The sequence below is a fragment of the Trachypithecus francoisi genome, unplaced genomic scaffold, assembly GCF_009764315.1.
Source record: "Trachypithecus francoisi isolate TF-2019V2 unplaced genomic scaffold, Tfra_2.0 Lachesis_group17, whole genome shotgun sequence".
NCBI classification, from domain to species: domain Eukaryota; kingdom Metazoa; phylum Chordata; class Mammalia; order Primates; family Cercopithecidae; genus Trachypithecus; species Trachypithecus francoisi.
Genome location: NW_022681462.1, coordinates 16,943,014 through 16,968,658, shown reverse-complemented (window position 1 = coordinate 16,968,658; position 25,645 = coordinate 16,943,014). Strand labels below are relative to the sequence as shown.

The 25,645-nt window shown below is 37.4% G+C and overlaps 1 protein-coding gene across 7 annotated transcripts in view; it reads right to left on the bottom strand.

The window, feature by feature from the left end:
• The window catches only part of MEIS1 (Meis homeobox 1), a 140,211-nt gene that overhangs the window by 7,511 nt on the left and 107,055 nt on the right, over window positions 1-25,645 (bottom strand). For all 7 annotated transcript variants that reach the window (XM_033239259.1, XM_033239258.1, XM_033239254.1 and 4 more), the window contains exon 9: window positions 18,677-18,753. In XM_033239259.1, the coding sequence (XP_033095150.1) occupies window positions 18,677-18,753 (77 nt within the window). The remainder of the gene's footprint in view (window positions 1-18,676; window positions 18,754-25,645) is intronic.

Below are 25,645 nucleotides of genomic sequence, written 5' to 3'. Positions count from 1 at the left end.
AATATTCTGCATATACCAAAAGTAATTTTCATAGTAACTAATGTAGGTAAGAGAGCAAAAACATCTCTTTATCTATGGTACGGTTCATAATCTGCAGACTCTTAGAGGGAAGGAATTCTGTCTATTAACTTTCTTTTTCCAGACTTTTTAAAAACATAATCTTTTATGGATATGACTTATACTACTTACCTAAAAATAGGAAGAGACATTTTTAACAGATGAGAAGACTGAGCTCAGAGAAATTAGATGACTTCTTTGAGGTCACATGTTACCAAAGAGATGTTAATAATTTGCTAAATGACACACAGCTGTCAGTGGTAGCAAGTACCCTTCTCTCTGGTGCTCCGGCGCGGTGACCAGAGCACTGCAACTACTGTGCCACTCATCTAGAATATCCAGACTAAATAGATATATAAAAATTAGCTGATTTTGAGCCAATTACCACTGGCAGCAACCCCAGTGTTTAGTCAAGTAACAAGCATGACTGTGAACATTTTGTAAATTGAAAATTTTGATGGCTGCACTGTTTGTGTGTATAGGCAAAGATAAGGCTATTCAAAAAGAGAGAGAGAGAATACAGTGACTTGACTTATTTGTATTCCAAAGCTTGTCTCCATCATACTCACATGTTTAGATTCCCATAAACTAATTCATAATAATTAACTCAGGTTCTATGACTATTAAAGTCATGAGTTCGTTTTTAAAAATTACACTTCAGGTTTGGAAAGGACTGTAACAGTCACTTCCTTTGGTCACTGACATGAATCTCCTGTATGATATCTGTCCCCCAAAAGGACATAGGTAACCCCTGCTGAACTAATACAGCACTCATCACCTTACTTGAGAGGCCACCCCATCTATAAACAAGGCTGTTAGAAGGTTCTGTCTTACTTGATCAAAAATATTTATGTTGGTGCAAAAGTAACTGCAGTCTTGCTATTACTTTCAATGGCAAAAACAACAATTACTTTTGCATCAACCTAATAGTTTCATCAGTACAACTCCTTGGGGTACTGCAAGCAATTCTAATTTTACTTCCATAGGATAGCCCTTCAAATAGTTAAACATAGCCATTATGCTTTATAGGCTTCTCCCCTCTAATCCTTAGGCTAAACATCAGTGATTCTTAAAAAGTGCCTTCTATGGCCGAACGCGGTGGCTCACGCCTGTAATCTCAGCACTTTGGGAGGCCGAGGCTGGCGGATCACGAGGTCAGGAGACCGAGACCATCACGACTAACACGGTGAAACCCCGTCTCTACTAAAAATACAAAAAATTAGCCGGGCGTAGTGGCGGGCGTCTGTAGTCCCAGCTACTCGGGAGGCTGAGGCAGGAGAATGGCGTGAACCCGGGAGGCGGAGCTTGCAGTGAGCTGAGATCGCGCCACTGCACTCCAGTCTGGGCGACAGAGCGAGACTCCGTGGGGGGGGGGGGGGGGGGGGGTGCCTTCTAGAATGTGTGTGAGTCCTACTAGAATCTTGAGTCCATTCAATACCTGGGTCACTCTCTGCTCTCTGCTCTGTAGGCTGATCTTTGTCTATGTCCTCCTGCAGTCTTGCAGTGGACAACACCAAGGACATTTATTCCGGGCCTGCTCTGATTCCCAGGTAGAAAGCAAATACACACAAAAAAATACCACAGCCTCTTAGCCAACTGCCCACAGGTACTAGATGTTATTTGCTTCTTTTTTGATGGCAAGAACTATTTGTTGTTATTAAGAACACAGATGTAAGCTACCCCTAGAATATGTAGATATCAAAGGGGGAAACCTTTAATTAAAAAACAAAACATAGACAAAAACACTGAAAATCTGAGAAAACCTAATCACCTTTTCTGAGCCGTTTGACCACATTAGTAGGTCTACCTGCAACTTCTTGTGAAACATTTACTTTAAAAAATTCAATATAATGAAATATCATTAGTACACACATAGGATGTAGTAATCTCTCAGAACGTTACTGAATTACAATTACTACAATTACATGAACAACTTATTATTTGGGGTCATGATGGACATCTATGTGAAAACAACTAAGTAAACAGCAAAATATTTTATTTTTTAAAACAACATCACCTTTTCAATCTTAAACTGTCTCCACACTTGATTCCCTTTAGTGTATTTTATCATTATCCCAGACTATTTTATACGTCCTCTTTGGAATTATGCTACACACAGCAGAGCCATGTTTAGATGGCTTCAGGGTGAATTCAGATACAAAAACATTTTCCTTCTGGGCAAAGTAATAAAATGACATTCTTGCTCCTCCCACTATAAGTCAAACTGAGTTCAGTTCCCCCATCCCTCTATCTGTTTAAATAAACTGGTCCAGCTGTTTGTTTCTAAAATGCCCTTTGACCTTGTGTCTCATCCTCCCTGCTTTTGTGACAGAATGCTTTACTTTTCATTGTGGAAGAGTCTAAATTATCAAGAATTCTCTAAACACTAAACCAAAAAAAGAACTGTACATATGATGTGAACTTAAATGAACATATTGCCATTTTAAAATCCTGTCATTTTAAGAGGCACAAGTAAAATAGTTATCTTAAGCCTACGTATGTGTGTGTGTGTGTGTGTGTGTGTGTGTCTGTGTGTTCAAATATATATCTACATTTATGTATAAGCACATAAATATTTATTAGAGATTCAACATAGAAGAAATAGTGTTTTGGAAGAGAAATACAAAAGAGAATGACAAAATTCTGGTTTGAATATACCATAAAAAATACATTCTCCAACAGCCACAAAATGGTTTGAGATAAAATACAAATACATATCTATGAAATACACACAATCTTAGAATTTTCCACACTGATAAGATCTCCTTTACATAGTATGTTAGTTTAAAGATGTAAGAGGAAGCTTTTGCAATTTTACAATTGAGGTCCTAATATTATATAGCCCTTAAAACTCAGATGTGGAATGTCAGGAGTACACAGGCACATGACGGTTTTGCTCACTCATTACAATAGATAGTTACACACCTTGGTTTAATGAAATAGAATTCAAATTTGCCATACATTGGGATTCTTGAAAAGGTAAACCTTTTAGTATGCTTTAAGGTTAGAAAATGTCTCGTTTGCTTTTTCCTTTACATTCGAACATAAGGTTTCTTAAAATCTAGTTTGTTTTGAAAACACAGTCTTCTTTTGTGAAGTACTTTTTAAGAACAGGACTCCCTGCAGGTGGTGGAAGACTGAATTAGGAGAAGAAGCTTTATATTTCCCTTTTTTTTTTTTTCCATAGAATCATGAGTTAGAATTTCTTCTTCTGACCAAACTATTGCCAGTCTCAAAACAGAAAACTTTACAAAGGAAAGGAAGACAATGGGTTTACTCTACAGCTTTATTTCATGTCCATATAGAAATATATTTCTTTTTTACTTAGTTGTTTAAGACTCAAGTCCTAAAAAGCGAAAGAGAAAAGTTGGCAGGGGAGCAAAATCTCCAAAAATCTGAGACCTGGATCATCTAAAAACTGAATTTTATTTTGAATTTTTTATAGGAATCTGACAAGGAGAATGGGAAGTGACTGTGACTCATGTTTAAAAAAGAAATACAGGAAGTGTTGCTTTGTTCTTTCTTTTTGTCCCCAGATGTTTATTTATCATTAAGCTTTTTTTTTTTCATTGGACTAATTTCACCTATCTCCTTTTATTCTCAGTCTTTGGATACCTGAATAGTTTTCTGAGCAAGATCTGGCAGAACAGCTTTTTGAAACTGACCTTTGTCCTTTAGTTTATCCTCCACTCTTTTCCCTGGTCTCTTCCCCCAAAACCGAATTGCTAAGTTTAGTTTCCCTGTGTGAGAACCAGGAGGGGTGAGGAGATCACATTGGGCATCTGTTAGGAGCCAAAACACAAAGTAGTCTCCCAGTTTCACAGGCAACATTTTCCACATACCTTTGCCCTTTTCCTCCCTTGTATGGCTCTCTGTAATACTGATAAAAGTTAAAAAAAAAAAAAAAAAAATTACTTGCTCACTTTCAGAAATGGCATTTTCACCTTTACTCAAATAGTTCTATTCCTCAGTGTTTACCACTCCACTTACTCCCTGATGATTAAAGGAAGCCCACATTTGGTTACGTTAGCATGCCACAGCCAACTTAGTAAACCACAGAAAATCACAATGGTGTTGCTTCCAAACAACGACATGCCTCTGCTTCACCCCCGTAGTGTTTCTTGCCAACTAGGCCTAAATGAATTGTCAGCAGGATAGTAGTGGACAGAGAATTACTTCAGAAGGTTCCTAACTAGACACAGAGAAATACTATTTTACAACATCTTCATGTACCTAAGAAGCTAATCAACTATTAAGAAAAGATTTCATTAATTAGTTAGATGGATTAGTGGCAATGCCTTCTATACCTATACTATCCCTTCAAGGAAGTGCTGATTATAATAATCTTTTATTAATATTTAGCTATAGTTAGGACTATCTCTATACAAACTTAGTAATAAAAATTAACACTGTGCATTCTTAAGTATAAGATTTCTGCATATACTATTCTTTATTCAATAGAAAATAAACATGCACAGATGATAATTGATATATAATTCATTTTTGTGATTTCTATAAATACTTTCAAATTTTAGAATTTAAACCTCATGAAAAATCTTCGAATATAAAATGTATCATTGGAAGGTAGTTGTCAAATCCCGACATTTTTTTATTTTTCTATTCCAGGAATTTCCTCACCATAACATTTCTTTCATCTATATCATAGTCATTTAAATAAAATCAGATCTACTATTTTTTTTTAAGTCAGTATCCCTTAATAACTTTTAAGGCATGTTTTATAAACAAACCCTCAGGGAAAGAGTTCTAGTTATCTCCCAAAGAACTCTCTGTTCTTTTAAACAACAACAACAAAAAATCACTCAGAAATTTTTTATTGCGATTCTTTATTTTAGATTTACATTTACTTATTAGATTTAATGAGCCATAACTGTTGGTCTTCAGGGTCCAAGCCTTCTACACTCCCTTTTCTTTGTGAAATAAAATTTCATGAAACATGATTTTAAGACATTCAAGAAAGTTGACTCATTCTCAAGTCAAACCTTATGAAATCATGTTTTTGGCATCTTTTTCTAGTTTCTTAACCTCCTCCAGGATCTAACAGTTCCAAGAGTACAATACATCATCTGTGTGTCTGGGGGTTGGGGAAGTGGAGAACAGCGGCAGGAGGAGAATAGACAGGAGGGGAAAAGGGAGCACCTCTCCTCTCTACCCACCCGATAAACGTAATATTGAAATTTGCTCAAATCACAAGAAGTCCATCAATCAGCCACATGAAGTTTTCCTTCTCTAACAGAGTATTTGCCAGATTACTCTAGAAATAACTGAAGTTGTCTACCCCAGTTGAGGAAGCTAATTATATATACAATTTTCTTTTCTTTTCTTTTTTTTTTTTTTTTTTTTTGGAGACAGAGTCTCACTCTGTCTGTTGCCCAGGCTGGAGTGTAGTGGCATTATCACAGCTTAGCAACCTCCACCTCCCTGGCTCAAGTGATCCTCCCACATTAGCCTCCTGAGGACTACAGTGATGCACCACCATGCCTGGCGAGTCTTTGTCGTTTTGTTTCGTTTTGTATTTTTTTGTAGAGATAAGGTTTCACTATATTGCCCAGGCTAATCTTGAACTCCTGAGCTCAAGCCATCCAACCTCCTCGGCCTCCCAAAGTGCCGGACGTGAGACACTGCACCCGGTCACCAAAATTCTCTTTAAAGCAGCTTGTGAAATGAATCAATCACTAGTTGACAATGATGATGCGAAGTTGTAACAAAACTCATGTATTATTTTGGACTTAGGCACTAAAATAAATTTCAAATAATTCATCACTTGGTATGTATTACAGAAAATTTTCCTTGAAAGCAAATTTTGAAACGACTTCTTTATTCTAAAAAAAAAAAAAAAAAGAGTGATGGCAGGGAGCGGTGGCTCATGCCTATAATCCCAGCACTTTGGGAGGCCGAGGCAGGAGGATCATTTGAGCCTGGAGTATAAGATCACCGTGGGCAACATGGTAAAACCCTGTCTTTACAAAAAAAAAAAAAAACAAGAATTATCTGGGCCTGGTGGTGCACACCTGTAGTCCCAGCTACCAGGGAAGCTGAGGTGGAAAGATTGCTTGAGTCAGGGAGGTGGAGGCTACAATGAATCATGACCATCACGCCACTGCACTCCGGCCTTGGCAACAGAGTGAGACAGGGTTTATATTTATATTTAAATAAATATGAAATATTAACTTACATGTAACAGACAATTTGCCAAATTTGAGTTTGTATAACCTTATGGAGCTAGAAAAAAAATCGTGGTTTAGAATATAGATTTACAATGATTATGAGCACAATGTAGAAGAAGATCTAGGATAATATAACAAAACTTCCTCTACCAATGAAAAAGCTAAAATAGGTATAATAATATCTTCAAAGAATAGAAGTGTCTTTCTTTAGTTTAATAGCTGAACCATTTTTCATTTAAATTCCAATTTTTCCATATTCACAAAAAGTCAATAAAATTGAATTTAACAAAACATCCCTTACACATTACTGAATAAATGTATCTATTTAAAGCAAATTCTAGTTTTCTGCCAATCTCCATTATAAATAGGATAAGCAGATAATTTGTCAACTAAACTGGGACACGTTTGAGAGTGAAGAGGCACTGTTAATAATTACACTGGGCAATAGGCATAAACCATGAGCCTCTCAGGCAAGTGGGATGCATGGTCGCCTTAATGATCAAATATGCTTTATTTTCCAAAGAAAGTTTCCCCCAAATAATTTAAAACCCCGTTATGTTAGAATGGTGATCAGCTGCCGTGTACATCATTTTTTTTGTTTATTTGTCTGTTTGTTTGTCTTTGAGAGAGTCTCTCTCTCTCTGTCACTCAGGCTGAAGTACAGAGTGGTTCAGTCTCAGCTCACTGCAACCTCTGCCTCCTGGGTTCAAGTGATTCTCCTGCCTCAGCCTCCCTAGTAGCGGAGATTATAGGCAGCCGCCAACACGCCCAGCTAATTTTTATATTTTTAGTAGAGACAGGGTTTCACCATGTTAGCCAGCTGGTCTCAAACTCCTGACCTCAGGTGATCTGCCCGCCTCAGCCTCCCAAAGTGCTGGGATTACAGGCATAAACCACTGTGCCTGGCCCTAATCAGGTATTAAAGAATCTTAGCTCCATATTGGAGTACCTTTGAGCTCCTTCCTTTCTCTAGGATCTTGCCTGTAGTTGCCTCAGCTCTCCAAGTCTTCAGCAACCATAAACCTCTAGACCTGGAGTCTCTGCTCATGTCAAGAGAGGATATCTCAAAATTTAGCTTGATTTCTAGTTCCGTCTGGTTACAAAATTAGGCTACAGAATGGCACAATGAAGATGATTTGACTTGAATGGAGGCTTGCATCTATTCCTTGGAATGTTCACTGTGACTTCTGCTTTAATGAGTAAAGCTTGAAACCTAAGCTCTATGTAATAATATACGTCAATATGTAACCTGTAGACCTTGAAAATACAAATGGAAACACACTTAAAGGAAAACAATCTCTCAAATAAAGACAATAACATTAGCAAAATGACATCTTGGAATTTGTCAAATCTTTGAAAATGCTTATGGTCATCTAAGTCATTTGTGAACTTTGTGAATTTTACTGCTGAGTTGCTGGATTTCAGTGTGACTTTTTTTTTTTTTTTTTTTTGAGATGGAGTTTTGCTCTTGTTGCCCATGCTGGAGTGCAATGGCGCAATCTCGGCTCACAGCAACCTCTGCCTTATACGTTCAAGCGATTCTCCTGCCTCAGCCTCCTGAGTAGCTGGGATTACAGGCGTGCACCCCCACTCCCAGATAATTTTGTATTTCTAGTAGAGACGGGGTTTTTCCATGTTCATCAGGCTGGTCTCGAACTCCCGACCTCAGGTGATCCACCTGCCTCGACCTCCCAAAGTGCTGGGATTACAGGCATAAACCACTGTGCCTGGCCCTAATCAGGTATTAAAGAATCTTAGCTCCATATTGGAGTACCTTTGAGCTCCTTCCTTTCTCTAGGATCTTGCCTGTAGTTGCCTCAGCTCTCCAAGTCTTCAGCAACCATAAACCTCTAGACCTGGAGTCTCTGCTCATGTCAAGAGAGGATATCTCAAAATTTAGCTTGATTTCTAGTTCCGTCTGGTTACAAAATTAGGCTACAGAATGGCACAATGAAGATGATTTGACTTGAATGGAGGCTTGCATCTATTCCTTGGAATGTTCACTGTGACTTCTGCTTTAATGAGTAAAGCTTGAAACCTAAGCTCTATGTAATAATATACGTCAATATGTAACCTGTAGACCTTGAAAATACAAATGGAAACACACTTAAAGGAAAACAATCTCTCAAATAAAGACAATAACATTAGCAAAATGACATCTTGGAATTTGTCAAATCTTTGAAAATGCTTATGGTCATCTAAGTCATTTGTGAACTTTGTGAATTTTACTGCTGAGTTGCTGGATTTCAGTGTGACTTTTTTTTTTTTTTTTTTTTGAGATGGAGTTTTGCTCTTGTTGCCCATGCGGGAGTGCAATGGCGCAATCTCGGCTCACAGCAACCTCTGCCTTATACGTTCAAGCGATTCTCCTGCCTCAGCCTCCTGAGTAGCTGGGATTACAGGCGTGCACCCCCACTCCCAGATAATTTTGTATTTCTAGTAGAGACGGGGTTTTTCCATGTTCATCAGGCTGGTCTCGAACTCCCGACCTCAGGTGATCCACCTGCCTCGACCTCCCAAAGTGCTGGGATTACAGGCATGGGCCACCTCACCCAGCCAACTATCCTTTTCTTTGAACATCATTCATAATTATCACAGTCAAAACACTACCCAGTGGCAGGGAATGTCAGAGCAGTGAGTAGTGAGAAGAATATGAGAACTGAGTGGGAAAACTGCCACTCACTGGCTCTGAGATCTTAGCAGTATTTAGGTGCTGAAATTGGGATGATCAAATGAAAAGTGCTTTGCAAATTATACACACCTAAGACAGGTGTTGGTTGTGATACTGTCATTCTCAAAAAGACATAATGGTACCAAAACTTGCATATGAATGCTTATAATGGCAAGAGATGAATATCAAATGCCCATCCACTGATAAACAGGTAAAAAAAGATACCTTATATCCATACAATGGAACATTGCTCAGCCACGAAAGAGAATGAAGTACTGATAATACAGGCTACAACATGGATGAACCTTGCGAACATTACGCTTACTGAAAAAAGCCAGTCACAAAATACCACATATTCCATGATCACATCACTGAAATGTCTAGAACAGGCAAATATAGAGACAGAAAGTAGATTAGTGGTTGCCAGGAGTTGTTGGAGAGAGAGATGGAAGTATAAAGAGGGGTAATAGCTAAAGGGTACAAGGCTTCATTTTAAGGTGGTAAAAATGTTTTCAAATTTACTATGGGGATGGTTACACAACTCTGTGAACACACTAAAAATGATTGAATTAAATGGGTGAATTGTATGGTTTATGAATTATATCTCAATACAGCTGTTAAAAATAAGTACAATCTAGTGGATTGGAAGAAGCACTGGACTAGGAATCAGTCCTAGCCCTGCCTCTAATTAGCTCTGAGCCTCATCTGTCATATGATGCATAAAGTCTCTCCCTCCCAGGATTTTTACTCTATGGTTCTGTAGCATAGGGTTTCTAAAATTGTAATCCATGTTCCCTTTTGACACACCAAAAATCTTATATTCCTTTGTTATTTGCAATTTCAAAAGAAATAGCATGACTAAGAACAACATTTAATTTTCGATATGCTTTTGTAATACTATATTCACTCAAAATGATTGTGACATGCTTCTTACACGCCCCCTCCCCACTCTCTGCACCCCCTCCCACCCCACCCCAAGTCCTGATGATAGAAATCTCTGCCATAACCTACTATACTTTCCTTTCTGTAAACAGTATTGTCAGGTGTCCAGCCGGGGGGCTGAGATCCTACATCTTTTTGTACATGTTCAATTCTTTCCAAAAGCTTTTACAACATCCCCCAACCCCTTCCCTGGCCCTTTCCAAGTATATCTGAACTGTGACCCAAACTAGGGAACAAATAAAGTCAACCATGGCAGATGTCCTAGTGATATAGGCCAACAAAACCCTTCAACCAGACAACAAACTTCAAGACTACTGGTTTGCATTTGATTTAGTTAGCATCCTAGAGTAAAAATACTGAAAACTTACATGCACATGTATGTGTGTGTGTGCGTGTGTATAATTATACGGTGCATTAACTTCCATCCATAGGCAACATAGTGTTTTTGAAAAAAAAAAGTGACTTTATCAATATTAAGTCAGATCTCACCAAGGGCAGGACGTTTATTTTTGAGCTAAGTTACATGAAACTCCAATCATCTCCCCCAGACCTAGAAGAGTTAATGTGTTTGAAAAAGGAAATACTTTTTCCCTTCTTCAACCACAGGATCTAATCTTGTGAGGCACTGGTTAGTTAAGAGGGTAAAAAGGAAAAGAGACCTCTCAAAGATGTCGGAACAGATTAATATTTTTTGTTTATTTGTTACTGTTCAGGCATCAGGAGCATGATAGAGTTAATTATTTTCCATATTAAGGGGTCAGCCTAAGAGCATTGTAAAAATGGAAATAAAATAGACAGGAAAATATTGATGATTATGAGGGCATTAAACAGGACAGCCCTATATTTGCCAAAGTTACAGGCATCCACGTTGTTGGAGGGTTTTTGTTTTTGTTTTTGTTTTTTTAATGCCCTCTTTCCCCTTGAAAATCAAAAACGAAGCAGAACATAACCCTCAGCGTCTACAGAAAGCTCCTCGGCATTCACACACTGGAGCAATGCAAACCGGATCTGAGACCAAGGTTTGCCCTCGGAAACACTTCCTTCCCCCGAGCCCCTGGCTCCACTCCATTTTTCAAGAAAACTGTTCTATTCAACCAGGAGGCAACATTTGCCCCATTTTTTAATATTTCAGGCTGACTTTTTAACCACTCAAAAATGCTGTTTGTTTTCTGTAGGCACAGCCTGAAGCAAGATGATGATGTAAGTGAGAGGAGAGAGAGGGTCTCTCTGGGTACTGCGCTTCCGTGCTTAACGGTTAATCACCCAACACCAGCCTCAGCAACTGTTGACACAAAATAGGTGGAGATCAGGTCTGTGCAGGCAGAAAATACCAGAAAGGCAAACTATATGTAAACACACTTAAGACAGATTTGACAAGAATAGACCTAAACCTGACTTGCTAGGAAACTACTAATGTCTAAAGCTTCAATGCCCCTCTTAGCCAAGTCTGTTTCCCCTTACAGAGCTTCCTTTGAGAAGATAAAGAGTAACATTTTAAAAACTAAAATACATTTACAGAAGACAGCTGAGACATTTGTCCCCTTGATTCACACCGTGAGTTTCAAATCTGCTCTTACATACAGGATTTATGTAATGTAATACAGTTCTTCCACATATACTTGGAGTGGAGCCAAATGAAAGAGGGAGGGAGAGAGAGAGAGAGAGAGAGAGAGAGAGAGAGAGAGAGAGAGAGAGAGAGAATACATACACACAACCACAATTCAAAAAGTTATTTCTCCTGACCTATAAAACTCATGCAAAGAAGCAAACTGATAATGCTTAAACAGTCTTTTAATCTTATCTAACTGACACCTGACAACCCATTACTTATAGATTATTAATGCATCCACTAAAAAGTTTGTCATGTTCAAAATTACTGGAGAAAAAGATTGAATGCCTGAGGAAAAAACAAATTTTGCTGTACAATAACTTCAGAAATTTCGAGCCTATTATCTGTCATGCCCTTCATAGACTCATAGCACTCTGCTAAAAACAACTGATTTATCTTTATTATGAATCCTAAAATGACAGCACACATCTTTTTCATGTCTTGTGATAATGTTTAATTTTGTCTAGTTTTTATTTTACAGTGTTTGATTTGCTTATTTAGGATGAGGAAAAGTTACAACTACAACTTTTTAATTAATCTCTCTGTCTCTTTATCAAAGCGTTTTTCTTTCTTCCCCACTCCTAGGGTAAAGCTGGAATGAGAGTTTCAGAGCACGCACTTTACTTCTCTTTGATTCACATTATTATACAGTCTAGAATATTACAGCTAAAAGAGTTCTTTGAGTCCTGACTAATTAGTCCTACTTGTCCATTTTAAACCAGAAGACACTGTCACCTACATCCAAGGAGTAGGGATGAGGGATGAAATGTTTTGATTGCAGCGACCTGTCCCTACATTTCCCCTTCCCATACTTGCCCTGTGTAAATTTGAAGTTGTCATGAGGCTTACACCTTAGCCACCTGTGGATAAGGCGTAGCCAAGCTCTTCCCCCTTGACCATAGCCCCTCATCCCTATGCTCTCTCCAGGGAAATGGCAGTCAAGTCCTGCTCCTTCAGGCTGCCTGAGGCACAGCCTGTTGTTTGCATTTCTCTGACCAGATACTTTCAGACACACTGAAAACAAGACTGGCTTAATTAGGATTTGCAACAAAAGTTGTGTTGACCTGCATACCATGTTCAAAGTCAACCACCCATGCCACTGGTTTCATTGCCTTGAAATTAATCATAAATATTCAGATCATAAATATTGGGTCCCTGCTGGGTAAATCAAGTCTCCCAACTCACTCAGCTCTGAGCCTCACTTGAACCCCAACCCTACAGGGTCCTGACACACTTCCTCAGGTTGTACCAGCCAGATCGCAACTTCCAGCTAGTGTCTTGTCCTGAGAAGCTCTGCAACTTCCTTTGAATGCTGGCTGGAGGAGAAACAGTGGTTACACAAAACCCTATTTGGACTTTCAAATCCACCCTTCCTACATCCTAGACCTTCATTTCTTTTCTCACCTAGACTTAGGGCCCCATGGTGGAAGGGGCAGGGTTTTTCCAGCCAGCACAGTAGTTCAAAGTGTACCCTTTCATAAGAAGCTTTCATCTTTAACAGTATTAACGATGTGATTTTACGCAGTGGGGAAAAGCTCTGAGTAAACTTATGGTGTAAAACTTACAACAAAGTATATTTAACAGACTGCAGAGTCATTTTCAAAGAAGATTGTTGGAAATTTTTTAAATCTGCAGGAAAAAAAAAAAAAGCAGTGTCTATGTTGAACTCTTAAGACTCTCTGACATGACAATACCTGAAGGTTTCTAAATTCACAGCTCTTTTCCCTGCAAGCTATTTGCTCAGCTTTCCTAATAATACCCTGCCTGTCTGGCGCCCCGCCAGCTCTGTCTCAGGCAATACGCAAGCTAAACATTTTTTGACTGATTTCAATATTTTCTTATGAGCAACTAGACAGTATTTTATCTAGTGAGTATTACTGATTGCTATAATCTAAGCCCAGAGTAAGCATCTGTAAAGGTAATATTATTAGAATTGACACTGAAGGTGAAAAGCATAGCAATTAACCGAGGCTTGAAGAACAACAACCCATTCTGAAATATTCTGGGGAGTTCTTCCATTTGTATTTCTCCTTCTTCTTTTTAATATACCGCACCTGTTACTCCATTGATCAATTAGGAAGTCTACTTTAAATGTAGGTTACACTTCAATTCTCAAGGGAAAAAGTTAAACCACCTGCTTAATACAATTACTTTCTATGTGTGAAGCTGTTCCATCCCTAGGTGGTTCAGACGCAAGGAAAATCACCAAACAGCCCGCACTTTAATTTTGTAGTTGAATAGCAAACAAGTGACCCAGAGCTGCTTGCATCGTGCACTGTTTTTTTCTTTTTTTACATCTGTTTTCCTTGCTTTTGTGTCATGCCTCTGTTTAGCTTTATTGACAAAACAATCTGTGTCTAATATTCAAACAACATCTGTAAAATGTATTATTAAATTATGTTGGAAGAAATAGCAGAACAATTCTATGAAACCCTATGACCCCTATTGATTTTTAGATCACAGAAGTTGAAAGGATAATTTGTGAATGTTTTAACATTTACATCTAAACAGGTACCTATATTTATAGAATCTTTGATTATTTGTAAAAAGTATTTGCTACATTATTACCATAACTCAGAAAGAAACTTGACCTTTAACAGTTGAATCTGTTTATTATAATAAAGGAGATCTTATTTTAAAAAAAGAAGTTTACATTTTTACTTGCCAGTGGCATAAATCTCTAAGGATAACATACTTTTTTTCTCACTAGTAATAAATGGGAAGTGATGCCTGAATGCTTTGCAGCTTTGAAAGCAATAAATGAAGTAACTAGGAAAATCTGGTATGAGCACTAAATCTAAGAAATGTAGAGTACGATAGTTCTGAACAGTGTCATCTTGGCTGCTAGGATGCAACCTGGAATTTTATATACCCTCTTGATGGAGAATAATTTTTCTTTATATATAAATACTGTATTTCACATACACTATATATTTTGCACCTAAAACCCATATTGCCTTCTCAGAGCATAAAGGGATAATCATTTAATATCAGGCCTTAATGGGAAAGTGTTTGGATGAGGAGTAGTAAACAAAGAAACTGTAAAATGTATTCAATACACCCTAGGCCAAAACTCTGCTGAGGCAGGAGGTGACTGAGGCCTCCAGTAAGTACAACACAATCACAAGAGATAAGTTTTCATCACAGGGAATTCCCAGGTCTGCAACATTGGTGTGATCATGTATAAGGGAATTTTTATCTGACCATTCTACACTCACATTTTCAATATAAAAAAATTAAGTTGGTCTATTCAGGAGAAAATCAACCAAGTATTGATTGTGTGTGTGTATGTGTGTTTTCTGTAAAGTTCTACTTAAACACTTAAAGGTTTAAATAACCATCTAATCTCAAAATTTAAGATGATTCTACTTCAATTACTAAAACATTTAGCATATTGATAATGTTTGCACTGCTGCTATAACACAAGTATTTGTTACAATCACAACAACAATAAAAAAGCAAAAAGGCAAAAGCCCCTGATGCTATTATTTATCATTTTTGGATACAATTATAATTGGGAGCAAGGAACCAAAGAAGGAAGAATACAGAAATCTATGGTGCACATTATGTTTCAAAAACGATTACACTTTTAAATCTAAGTCTACCACAACATACTAGATTGAAATATTTAGGCAACTAGTTATGGAGGTTGATATTTTAAAAAACAAGCAGTTACATCAACTACTTAGATAATTTATGTAAAAATATTTTACTCAAATTATTTACATAATTGCCTCAATTCTCAAAAAATTTATTGGCACAGACTTAGCCTACAATGTCACATCTAATAAATTTCACATTCCATCCTAGGGCCCACATGCTGTAAGTACTGATGCCAAATGTTTTAAGATTCTTTCTCTCCATTTTTATTCTGACAATTGGATCAAAATAAGAGTTATAACAAGACTTTCTTTTGTCCAGATTTTCTCTTAATTAATCAAATCAGTCTTATTGTTTTACTTTTAAGTTCTCTCTTTTGCCTTTCTCCCCTCAAATCCCATGTGCTTTAGCCTTAGCCACCTGAGGCAGGTAGTATATATTACTATGTCAATTAGAGAAATGTAAAATTAGTTCAGTGATGAAGTGAAAGAACCATTAAAATGTAGCAAACTTCTTGTCTATTTTTCAGTCAAAGCCTGACTTAAAACTGCATCAGCCAGGGTTTCTATGACACTCTAACAACTAGACATGAGTTTATATTTTTCGCTTACATATTATATATTTTGATACATTATGTTGCTGCCAATAATTATGACTGATCTACACTCAACCTGCCCTTCAGCATTTTATTGAATTGCATTTCAACAGTGACTCACAGTTCATACAAAAATGTACATGTGTGTTAACAAGTTTTAAGAAATCCAAGAAGGAAGACACAGATGTTTAAATAAGTGAAAGGAAATGCAGAAAAACTAATGATGACATTTTCAAAACTATTGCTTTTAGTAGGAAATAACTTTCCTGCTATGTACTGACACTCAGTATAGATAAGATAAAAAACATTTTTTATAAAAATGTTTATAAGCTGGGTGCAGTAGCTCACGCCTGTAACCCCAGCACTTTGGAAGGCTAAAGTGGGTGGATCTCTTGAGCCCCAGAATTAGAGACCAGCCTGGGCAACATAGCAAAACCCCTGTGCCTATACAAAAGAAAAAAATATTAACCGGGCATGGTGGCATATGCCTGTATTCCCAGCTACTGGGGAGACTGAGTCAGGAGGATCACTTGAGCTAGGAGTTGGAGGTTGCAGTGAGCCATGTTCAAGCCACTGCACTCCAGCCCAGGTAACAGAGCAGGACTCAGTCTCAAAACAAAACAAACAGGAAGAGGTTTCCATAAAAATTAATAAACCATTAAAAATTCAAATCAAACATGGTATTGTCATTATTTGTCAAAATGAAGAAAAACGATCTCTCTTACAACTTTTGGTTACTTGAGGGACATTTTCTACAGCAAACAAAGTTGTTAAATGTTGAAACAATTGCAAAATGCAAAGCACTGAGGTGCAAGAAAAGCTACTTCTAACTCCATATATATACAAGTAGAGAGAACCCACACACTGCACAAAATGAGAGTTAAGCACAGAATTGTGTTTTTGTCCCAAATAACTAAGTAAAAGCTATTTTTAAGTTATTTACCTGTGCAGAATTGAATAGCAGTGTCAAATTTAGGGTTAAGTCTGCATATAATTTAAAATTATTTTAGAGTGTGAATTAAAACTTTTTAAACATCCTTTCTCTCCCTTCTGGTTACAAAACTGAGAAAGTCGAATTATGATCATTGATTAGGAAGATTGCTCTCTGGCAGAGATTGTGTATAGAATCTAGAAAATGGTGTGTGTGTGTATATATATATATTGCTTGAAGTCACAAGAATGCCTTCCTCTTCCTGCATTCACAGGAAATATCCCATAATAAGGCTGTCCACCCATAGTAAGCAACTTGTATTGGGATTTGTTGTCCGGTAACTGTGTTTATGAGTGGAGTTTGCTAGCAACCCTGCAGAGGAAGAGAAATGGCTCACAGGATAGATCCCCTGAATGATAGCACTTTTCATTTCTTAACTAGAGAGCTTATCCTGCCATTCCTTTGCCCGCAAAAGGAACACTTCCCAGGGAAACGTGGACATTTGTGCAGCCTCCATTGTATTAAAGCTGTCCCAACATCAGCTTTAAGTTTTAAAATACAGGTATATGAATTTAGATGTGTGCGCAAAATTGATGGTCTCCCCTATAATGTCGTCCAGAACCATTTGAAAGTTCCAATATGTAGTATTAAGAGCCTTGAAAATTAAGACACAGTAGCAGGTAGAAATAGGTAAACAAAAAACCTCACAGCAGCCACACAACTCCTAGTAACACATTTAGATGTAGTATGCCTTTGCTTGGTTTACCATCCACTGATGAAAAGAGCTGCAAAAATTGATCTCTCAAGGCTGCAGTAAGGTCATAGAAATTGATAACCCTTACAAGCAATGCTTATGTGAGTCGGTCTGTGTCTTGCAGATAGTGCACTTTGTAAATTAATCCTCCAAAGGCAAATATATTGTAAGTAGCTTGTTATCTCTAAAATACTAAATTGAAGAATACATGGGATTATATTGACAGAAATTACATTTTCTGTAATGGGGTTTAATATATCTGAAATCTCTCCCAAAGGCTCCCAGGCTCTCTAACAGAGAAGGGTCTGTTAATGTAGGTGCTATAGACATCAAGAACAAATTTATTCACCAAAATGGATTAGGCCATGTAATCAGAGATTCTGTAATATTAATCTTTGACACTTATTGAATAGAAAGAAATACTTCTCTCTGCAAACTGGCATTCCTAGTTCTCCCCTTCCCCAGCCCAGGCTTTGGGCCTTTTCTGGATTTTACTTCAAAGAGGATAAGGTTTCCCCATCATAAACACTAATCTAAAAATATTAGGACAATTAATTAGATACAGTTACTTTTGGAGGCTATTGGATTTCGATACCCTTCAAATATGACACTAGCCCTGGGTGATTATATGAAACCTGGCTTTCAGCACATTCACAAAGGGTAATAAATCATACTTTCTCAAAGTCTCATTGCCACACTGCTGTACATTGAGTCAGAATATTGTTGGCTGGCACTTTGTACATAATCTCAGCTTTGCCCCAAATCAGGAATTTACACTTTGTTTAGAAACAGTATTGCACAGTCCTGAGATGCCTCAGGTTTGAAATAGCCTCAAAGAGAAACAAATAATTTCTTCCTTTCAGTATTCAGGAGATAACAGTAAAGGAGAGACTATCCTTGAATGCATAGCCCTAACAAAATCTGACTGAATTTAGTTATTCAATGAATTTAAACCTGACTGATATGTGATGGTGGATTTTCTTGTTTTGTAGAAAGTAGGACGATACGACTCTATCGATTACCCTGAAGGAGGGGAAAAAAGCCATAGAGAGAGATACATTGACAGAGCCATAGTGAATATGAATTACACACATACTTATACTATGCATAAAATTGTCAACTTATAAAGGAGATAGAAGGCAATACAATGTTTTATTTCCCATACTAGCAAATGTTCTCACATATCAGTCAACAGTTTGTTTTCACTTTTGGATCAACAAGCCACTAGGGAGAGCAGTAGCAACTGGGTGTGTCTTCTTAATGCAAAACATGAGCTGCAGGTTGCCAGAGGGGGAAACAGATTGTGTGTAAACGCAAAGCCAAATTACTTACCAATTGTTCACTTGAAGGATGGTGAGTCCTGTGTCTTGTGCCAACTGCTTTTTCTGTTCTTCAGAAGGGTACGGGTGCTGAAAAAGAATTAAAAAGATATGTGTGCATCAGGCAATATTTAGGCCATTTTGTCAATAGCCTAAGTGTCTCATGAAGTCTATAATTAAAGGTAAAAATGCTGAGGTGTGTCACTCTTATTAATGGAATACTACATCATCTAATTAATGGCAGTAAAAGACAAGCCAATTACAAAGATTAGTGAAGTGTATAAATAGCTACTTAGGATACTTGCAGAACCTTGATACTGAGTTTATCCTTTAACAGGTTTATTTGTTGCAAACACAGAAAGTTTAGTATGATCTTCACTGTATTTTATAGGATTAAAATAAGGACAAGCCATTCGTTACCATCTAAAAGTAAACTGCCCTGATTTAATATATTCATTGAACCATAAATTTCTAAAGTTGACCCATGTGGACCAACAATCTCAGCTGAGGTCCCCATAGTGACATTCTCCCTCTAAAACACCATATTGCCAGATGCAAATCTCAAAACTAAAGTGGGTGTTATTAAACACACACACACACACACACAATTCATTTTAAGTCTTCAGAAAAAAAAAAAAATTTTGCCAATGTTGGTTTCCATATCTGAATGTCAACACATGCTGAGATTCTGAACACAGGCCAATATAAGGTCAAAGACCAGCATATTTTGCATGCTAAGAACAAGCCCAGCTATGTTCCTCAAGAGTCAGGGTAGATAAAAGTATTATAGGATTAGATAATAAAGTGAAATTCATACCTTCCTGTAAGAATGTTTGGAATTCTACTGAAATTAGTTTTGGCACAAATGCTTTCTGTTCACTAATCAAATACATCTAAATTTGAAATACATATTTCTAAAGCTTAGGGGAGGAGCTGAGGATGTGGTTTCCATCTATAGAGACATTAGCTTGCTTGAAACACCACATCTCAATAAATTATCCCAAGATAAAATTCTTCTGAGAGTCAACCCTCTATTGAATGGAAACCCTCATATGAATGGAAAAGAGCACCCCCAGCCCTGAATTCAACTATCTGTGCCATTGAAGCTAAATTCTGCTCTATTGGATGCTAATTAATGTAGCTTTTAATTTAATTAATAATGTCTGATTAGATGCTAAAAAGGCTTGTGAATGACCACGTCAGTACTCTTATATGTAAGTTTAAATGTGCTCTATACACAGGGGATGTGTTTGTGAACAGCAGAGAGATCACAATTTTTCCCATAAGCATTGTTTATGATTGTCACTTCATCAATAAATACACAATTAGAATAAGGCTTTGCTTTCATGGAATATAGTGCCTTTCTCTAAAGAGCTCCAAGTATATTACAGACAGGATGGTAATTAATCCCCATTATATCCCTTTGAGTAACATAAATGGAATCTATCATCCATTCTGTTTTACAGGTGAGGAAACTGGCCAGGGGAAGAGATGGCCAGAGGCAGACATAAGTCAGTGATATTTCCTGCTTCCCTTCCAGTGCCTAAGCCTCACCATGACCAAAGGATGTAGCAGATGCCTTTCATAATCCTCATTCATATCTCCTGTGAAATAACCTTCAGACTGGTTACCATGGCCTGCAAGGCCTGCCACCATCCAGCCCTGCCCACCTCTCAGATTTTGACACCTTCTTCTCACCCACTTCCTACTCCTCTACGCAGCCACACCATCCTTCTTTCTGTTTTCCTAATACCATCAGCTTTTCCCATCACTCAGGTTCTTATTCCAATGTCACTTTCAGCTCTCAGCTCAAATGTTCAGCTTTACCCTCCCCACCGCCCAGCACCCCGCCTTATCACGCTCACATTCATCTTTTTCTTATTTCCCTAATAGCAAGCATCTCTCTCTGAAGCACCTGCTTTAATTATTTATTTCCTTGTTGGTGTGTCTTTTCCCACTCATCTACCAATGCTACTAAACCCATTGCCTTGCTTTCTCTCTATCCTTGCTCAAAGTCCAAACTGGGACATAACAGAAAATCACTAAATATTTGTGGAACAAAGGAATGGCTGTACCATGCCATGAAAGACACTTTCCACTCAGAGGCAACATCAGAACGTATAATAAAGCAGAAGCAATTCAATTTAAGATCCATGACACTACTTTTGTTGCTTCATTCACAAAAGTGATGTCTATCCACTTTCTTCAAATACAGGTATATAAACCTCATAATAGGCTAAGATCATGAGTGACATTGGTGTTACTGAACAGAATGCCAGCCATTGCAACCAAAGTCTCACAACTGGCTACTGAGCTCGAAGCAATCCATTACCCTAAGGTTTAAAACATAACTCCCACTGTACAAAGGTTTGGCACACAGTACAAACCAAATGAATTTCTTATCCTGCGAATAGAACGCTGAATTACAGCTTGATATGCAGTAGTTCTATGTCTATACTAGTTGAAGAATTGTACATAATATAAGTGACTTTATCGGACTGTATAAATGATGCTGCCACTCATTAACTATGGGACTTTGAACTACAGACAACTTTTCTTATCCTCAATTTTGTCATCCAGAGTTCTAAGATCTATTGAGGTTAAAGATTACCCAGGCTAGCAGTTCTTACAGTATTGCAATGCCAGAAGACAAGCTCAATTTTGAAATATGCAAATATTAGCATCCCACCATTGGCACTATGTGTCATATAAAGTTGTACACTGAAGTACACAAGCAACTTCCAATCTATAACATTTTCTGTAAAATATATTTGCTGACAGTTGTGCAGGTCTTACAGAAATCACTTTCAGGGATTTTTAATAGAATTAATAAATATGTCAACAGTCCCTCTTTAGTATAGCCAGATGGCAAAACTTTTTGCCCTGTCTTCTTAGTTGTGTCTTAATATTGTGACCAGAACTGGATAAAAATTATTTATACCATTTATCTTTAGTTACTTTGAAAATTGAAAATTGTCATAGTAATTTATTTTCCTGTATTTTCAAGAGTACTTTTGCATGCCTGTTTGTGAGCAAGTTTTATAAACATTCTTACAAAGCAAATGGAATTCACATTTTATTTATGCAAGTGGTGTCAGAAAAATTCTCTTTGAATCATTACCATTACCCGGATTACTAAAGCTTCAAAGGGTAGTAATATGACTCTCAAAATTTCAGTGCAAATTTCGGTTGTTTCTTCAAATCATGTAGTTTCTGATTTTATAATTTAAATATCATGAAATTAGAAAGTTCTACCCTTTTATTCCTCTGTCACTTTTCATGTGATCTGATTTTAAGTAATTGGAACAAACTGTGTCTAATTTCGTGCAGCATAATTCCTAGGCAGCCTCAAGCTATGGAGGCACAGCACTCTGTCTCCACTAAGAAATTTTCAGTTGTTTGGGATATCAATATTTTTTTAATAGAAATGAATGAGATTGGACAAATTAAATGTCACAATAATCTGGCCATTGTTAAGAGGAGAAAAAGGTATCAACAAAATTCCTAAACCCTTGTCTATGGTAGGTCAACTGAATGTTTTTCTTTTTCTCATAGTTCTCGGCCTTAGTGTCCCACAAACTTTCAATTCCCTGAAAAAAGTCTATAATTGCTAGAATCACATGAAAGCCGTGACTTCATGTAGCTAATCCTTAGCCAGCCAAAAATTCACAAAGAAGTAGGCTTTTAAACTGAAACCCAATACATTTCAATATCTTAAATCCTATGCATCTTTACTAAATAAGCTTTTTGTGTACAGTATGAGTTATTCTTTCGTACACTTAAAAAAAAATGACCTGACAAAAACCCAGCATGCCACAGGCATGGCTGCTGAAAAAAACATTCAAAGCCCTGTTGCCTTCTACCCACAGGGCTAGTGAGGCCATGCAATGGGCAAAGGCAGACATCATTTTGCAGAAGAGATAAACAGTAATCTCTGAGAAGTGCCATTTTTAGGGAGAAAATGGGAAATACATTCCAAACCTTTGCAACTAAAGGTCTATGTCACTCCTTGCCATTCTCCCGAACACCTTTGCTGTTATTGCATCTCAAGGACACAGTTTAAGAAAGATCAGTAGGTTCTTGTGAAGGAAAGACGGATGGCACTTCCCAGATATACCAATCAACCTAATCACTTCGGGATATCAAAGCAAATTTGACCACAGTCCCATAGACAGTGAGGGAGACCTCGCCTTTGTTGTGTACATTAGCCTTATGCTATTATCTCTTAAAAGCTTAATTATTTGCAAACAATTGATCAAGATGGGAATTTGAGAAAGGATATGCAAGGGCCACTGGGAGAACTGCAACACATTAAGAGAGCAAACAAAATTACCTTTAGATCTTACAATAAGAATTAACGATTGAGAGGGGAGAGCTAGGCAATGCAGTAGCTGCAAGGGTTCTTTCTGGAGTGTTTCCCATTTGATCTGCATTAACACCTCAGGAATGAGTGAAAGCCATAAAACAGTGATTATGTATGGGTAAAGCTGGCCCCTCCCTTCCAGCATTAAACCTGCACACGTGTATTACGCTGGTTTGGCTGCAGAGAAAAGAGATGCTGACCTCAAGGGGAAACTAAGTGGCTTTTGGACAGTGGAACCCCAGCTAAAGGGAATAACTCATGAAATGATCATCCTTATTTCAATTGTCAACACCTTGACTTCTCCTTTCTAGCATAAATCTCTTGCTGAAATATAAACTGCTTGCCACTCTTCATGTGTTTCTGGATCTTGCAGTGACTTCCAATAATGAACCAGTATAGAGTGATTGCTTAATGACCCAATCAAAGAATAAAATGATCCCTAGGGTAGGATCCTGTATAAAAGAAACAGTTAAAAGATGTCTGAGAAACATCTAAAAATAGCTTATGTAAAAGTTAAGTCTGAGCTGTCATTTTACCAGACTCAAAGGCTAGAAAGTGACAGAAAATGGCAACTTTCTCGAGAAAGTTATGTCTGCACAATTCCAGTGTTATTTCTTGAGACTGGGACTGGAAGGGGGTTTTAAGTTGGTTATCTGGTATTTACAAGTTTATAATACATTGAGAGAAAGTGTGTTTATTGAAACAATCAAGCAGAGTATTTCAGATGAGCATCAATGGGGAAGAGAGAGACTCTGTAGAATGCAGTTAGAAAATATCCAGCCTTACGTCTTAACAATATCTTTGAACAAATGTACTTCTTTCATCAAAATTTCCACCCTTGGCTACAAATGTGGATGCCAAGAGAGTGATGAAGTTTATCTTATCTACCCTGGTAACCAAGTTTCAATAACATCCCCTCCCTCACCACCTTGGCCACCCTAACAGCACATTGTAATGGCAGCAGAAAATTTGAAAATAATCCTGTACAGAGGTTGCCGGTGAGATAATGGAAGGCTACACTGCCCCTTCTCAAGCCTCTGATTAGTAATTTCTTGTGACACAGAACTGCCTCTATACCAAAACTGCAAAACGGCTATAACAAAGCAATAGAGGTAGAAGCAATTTTCAAGCAAAATGTTACATGCTACACTTTAAAAGGTATGGGAATAGGTACTGGAGGAGCTGATCTAACAGGAGGAATTATGGCAACTGTCCAATATAAGCCTTATCAAGTCAATGTTCTGTTGCTTGGCTGAATATGTTGGAAGAACAATTTCGGAACTTCTTTTATCCTTTTTCCTCCAGCCCTTTGCCTCCTCCACAGCTAAGTTTAATGCATTAATATAAGTTGACCTTGAGCTAAACTCTGGTATGTGATGGGGAGATACTCCCTTTAAAGACAAAAAAAAATCTACCATATGGTTTTTAACTATTAGATCTCTGTGCTCTTTTAAAACTTCTACTGAGTTTTTGTCACTAAGGGAATACTGTGGATCTAAATGAAAATAACCAGCTATATAGCTGACTTCTAAGAGACTAAGCAGAAAGTTGTTAACCAAATGTATTTATATTTGTTTAACATAATGGTTTTTTGCCTATAAAAACTTATCCCACTTTAAATAAACTTGCAGCCATTTTCCCCTTATGCATTGACTGTGAATAGCTTACACTGTGACAATTACATTGATCTAGGATACTTTTTTCCTTTAAAAAAATCCATAATGCTTCCCTATTGTCTTTCAGCTTTATGAATTAGTTTTACTGTTTCAGTGAATGCTTTTTTGTCTTCTGACTGCACATTATCAAAGAGACACTTTGTGCCTCCTATTTGCATTACAAAAGCAGTGCACCGTGCAGTCGCAGAACATAGCCTGAATGCATAGCAGTTGAGTCCTGCATCCTCGCACATGCTGGAATCAAAAGAAGGAAGGGTGGTGTTGGGACTGGCTAAGAAGCCAGAAACGTTTGGAGCATCATCAGTAGAGTCATAGGATTTCCACCTGCTTTCTTCATTCTCCACCAACACTCCTAGATTGCCTAGTTGCTCAGACTAAATGGGCTCCATTTTTTGTTTAGCATTTGTTTTTTCTGAGGCCCAGTCGAGTCGTTCTGCGGACAATCTCTCTGATTTCTGTATATCCAACAGCAGTTAAAAAAAAGTTGCCAGTGGAGGTGTCAGGTAGGAATGTATAAACGTGACCTCAGCACATGAAAATGACATAGGTGTGGAAGGAAAAGTAGAACACTGGATAATGTTTCATAACAATCTTTGTTTTTTGTACTAATGAGACTATATTTATAATACACAGTAGTAAGAACATTGTTTTATAGTCAATTATAAGAGGCCAATACTAAAATGCCCTGCCTGCCTCACTTATCTGATCTTTTAATTTCTTCTAAATATCAATTAAATAGAAAACAAAAACACTAAACAAAGAAGACAGATACTTATATTAAGGAACTGCATAGTCTTTTGTATTTGGAATTGTTTTAAAAGTTGCTTACAAATTTATAAAATAACAATGTTTTAGATATATTCTTCATTAGCTACACATATGTTACAGAAATATTTAAAAGCATATACATTTAAGACATACAATTTAGACTCCAAATTAGTGA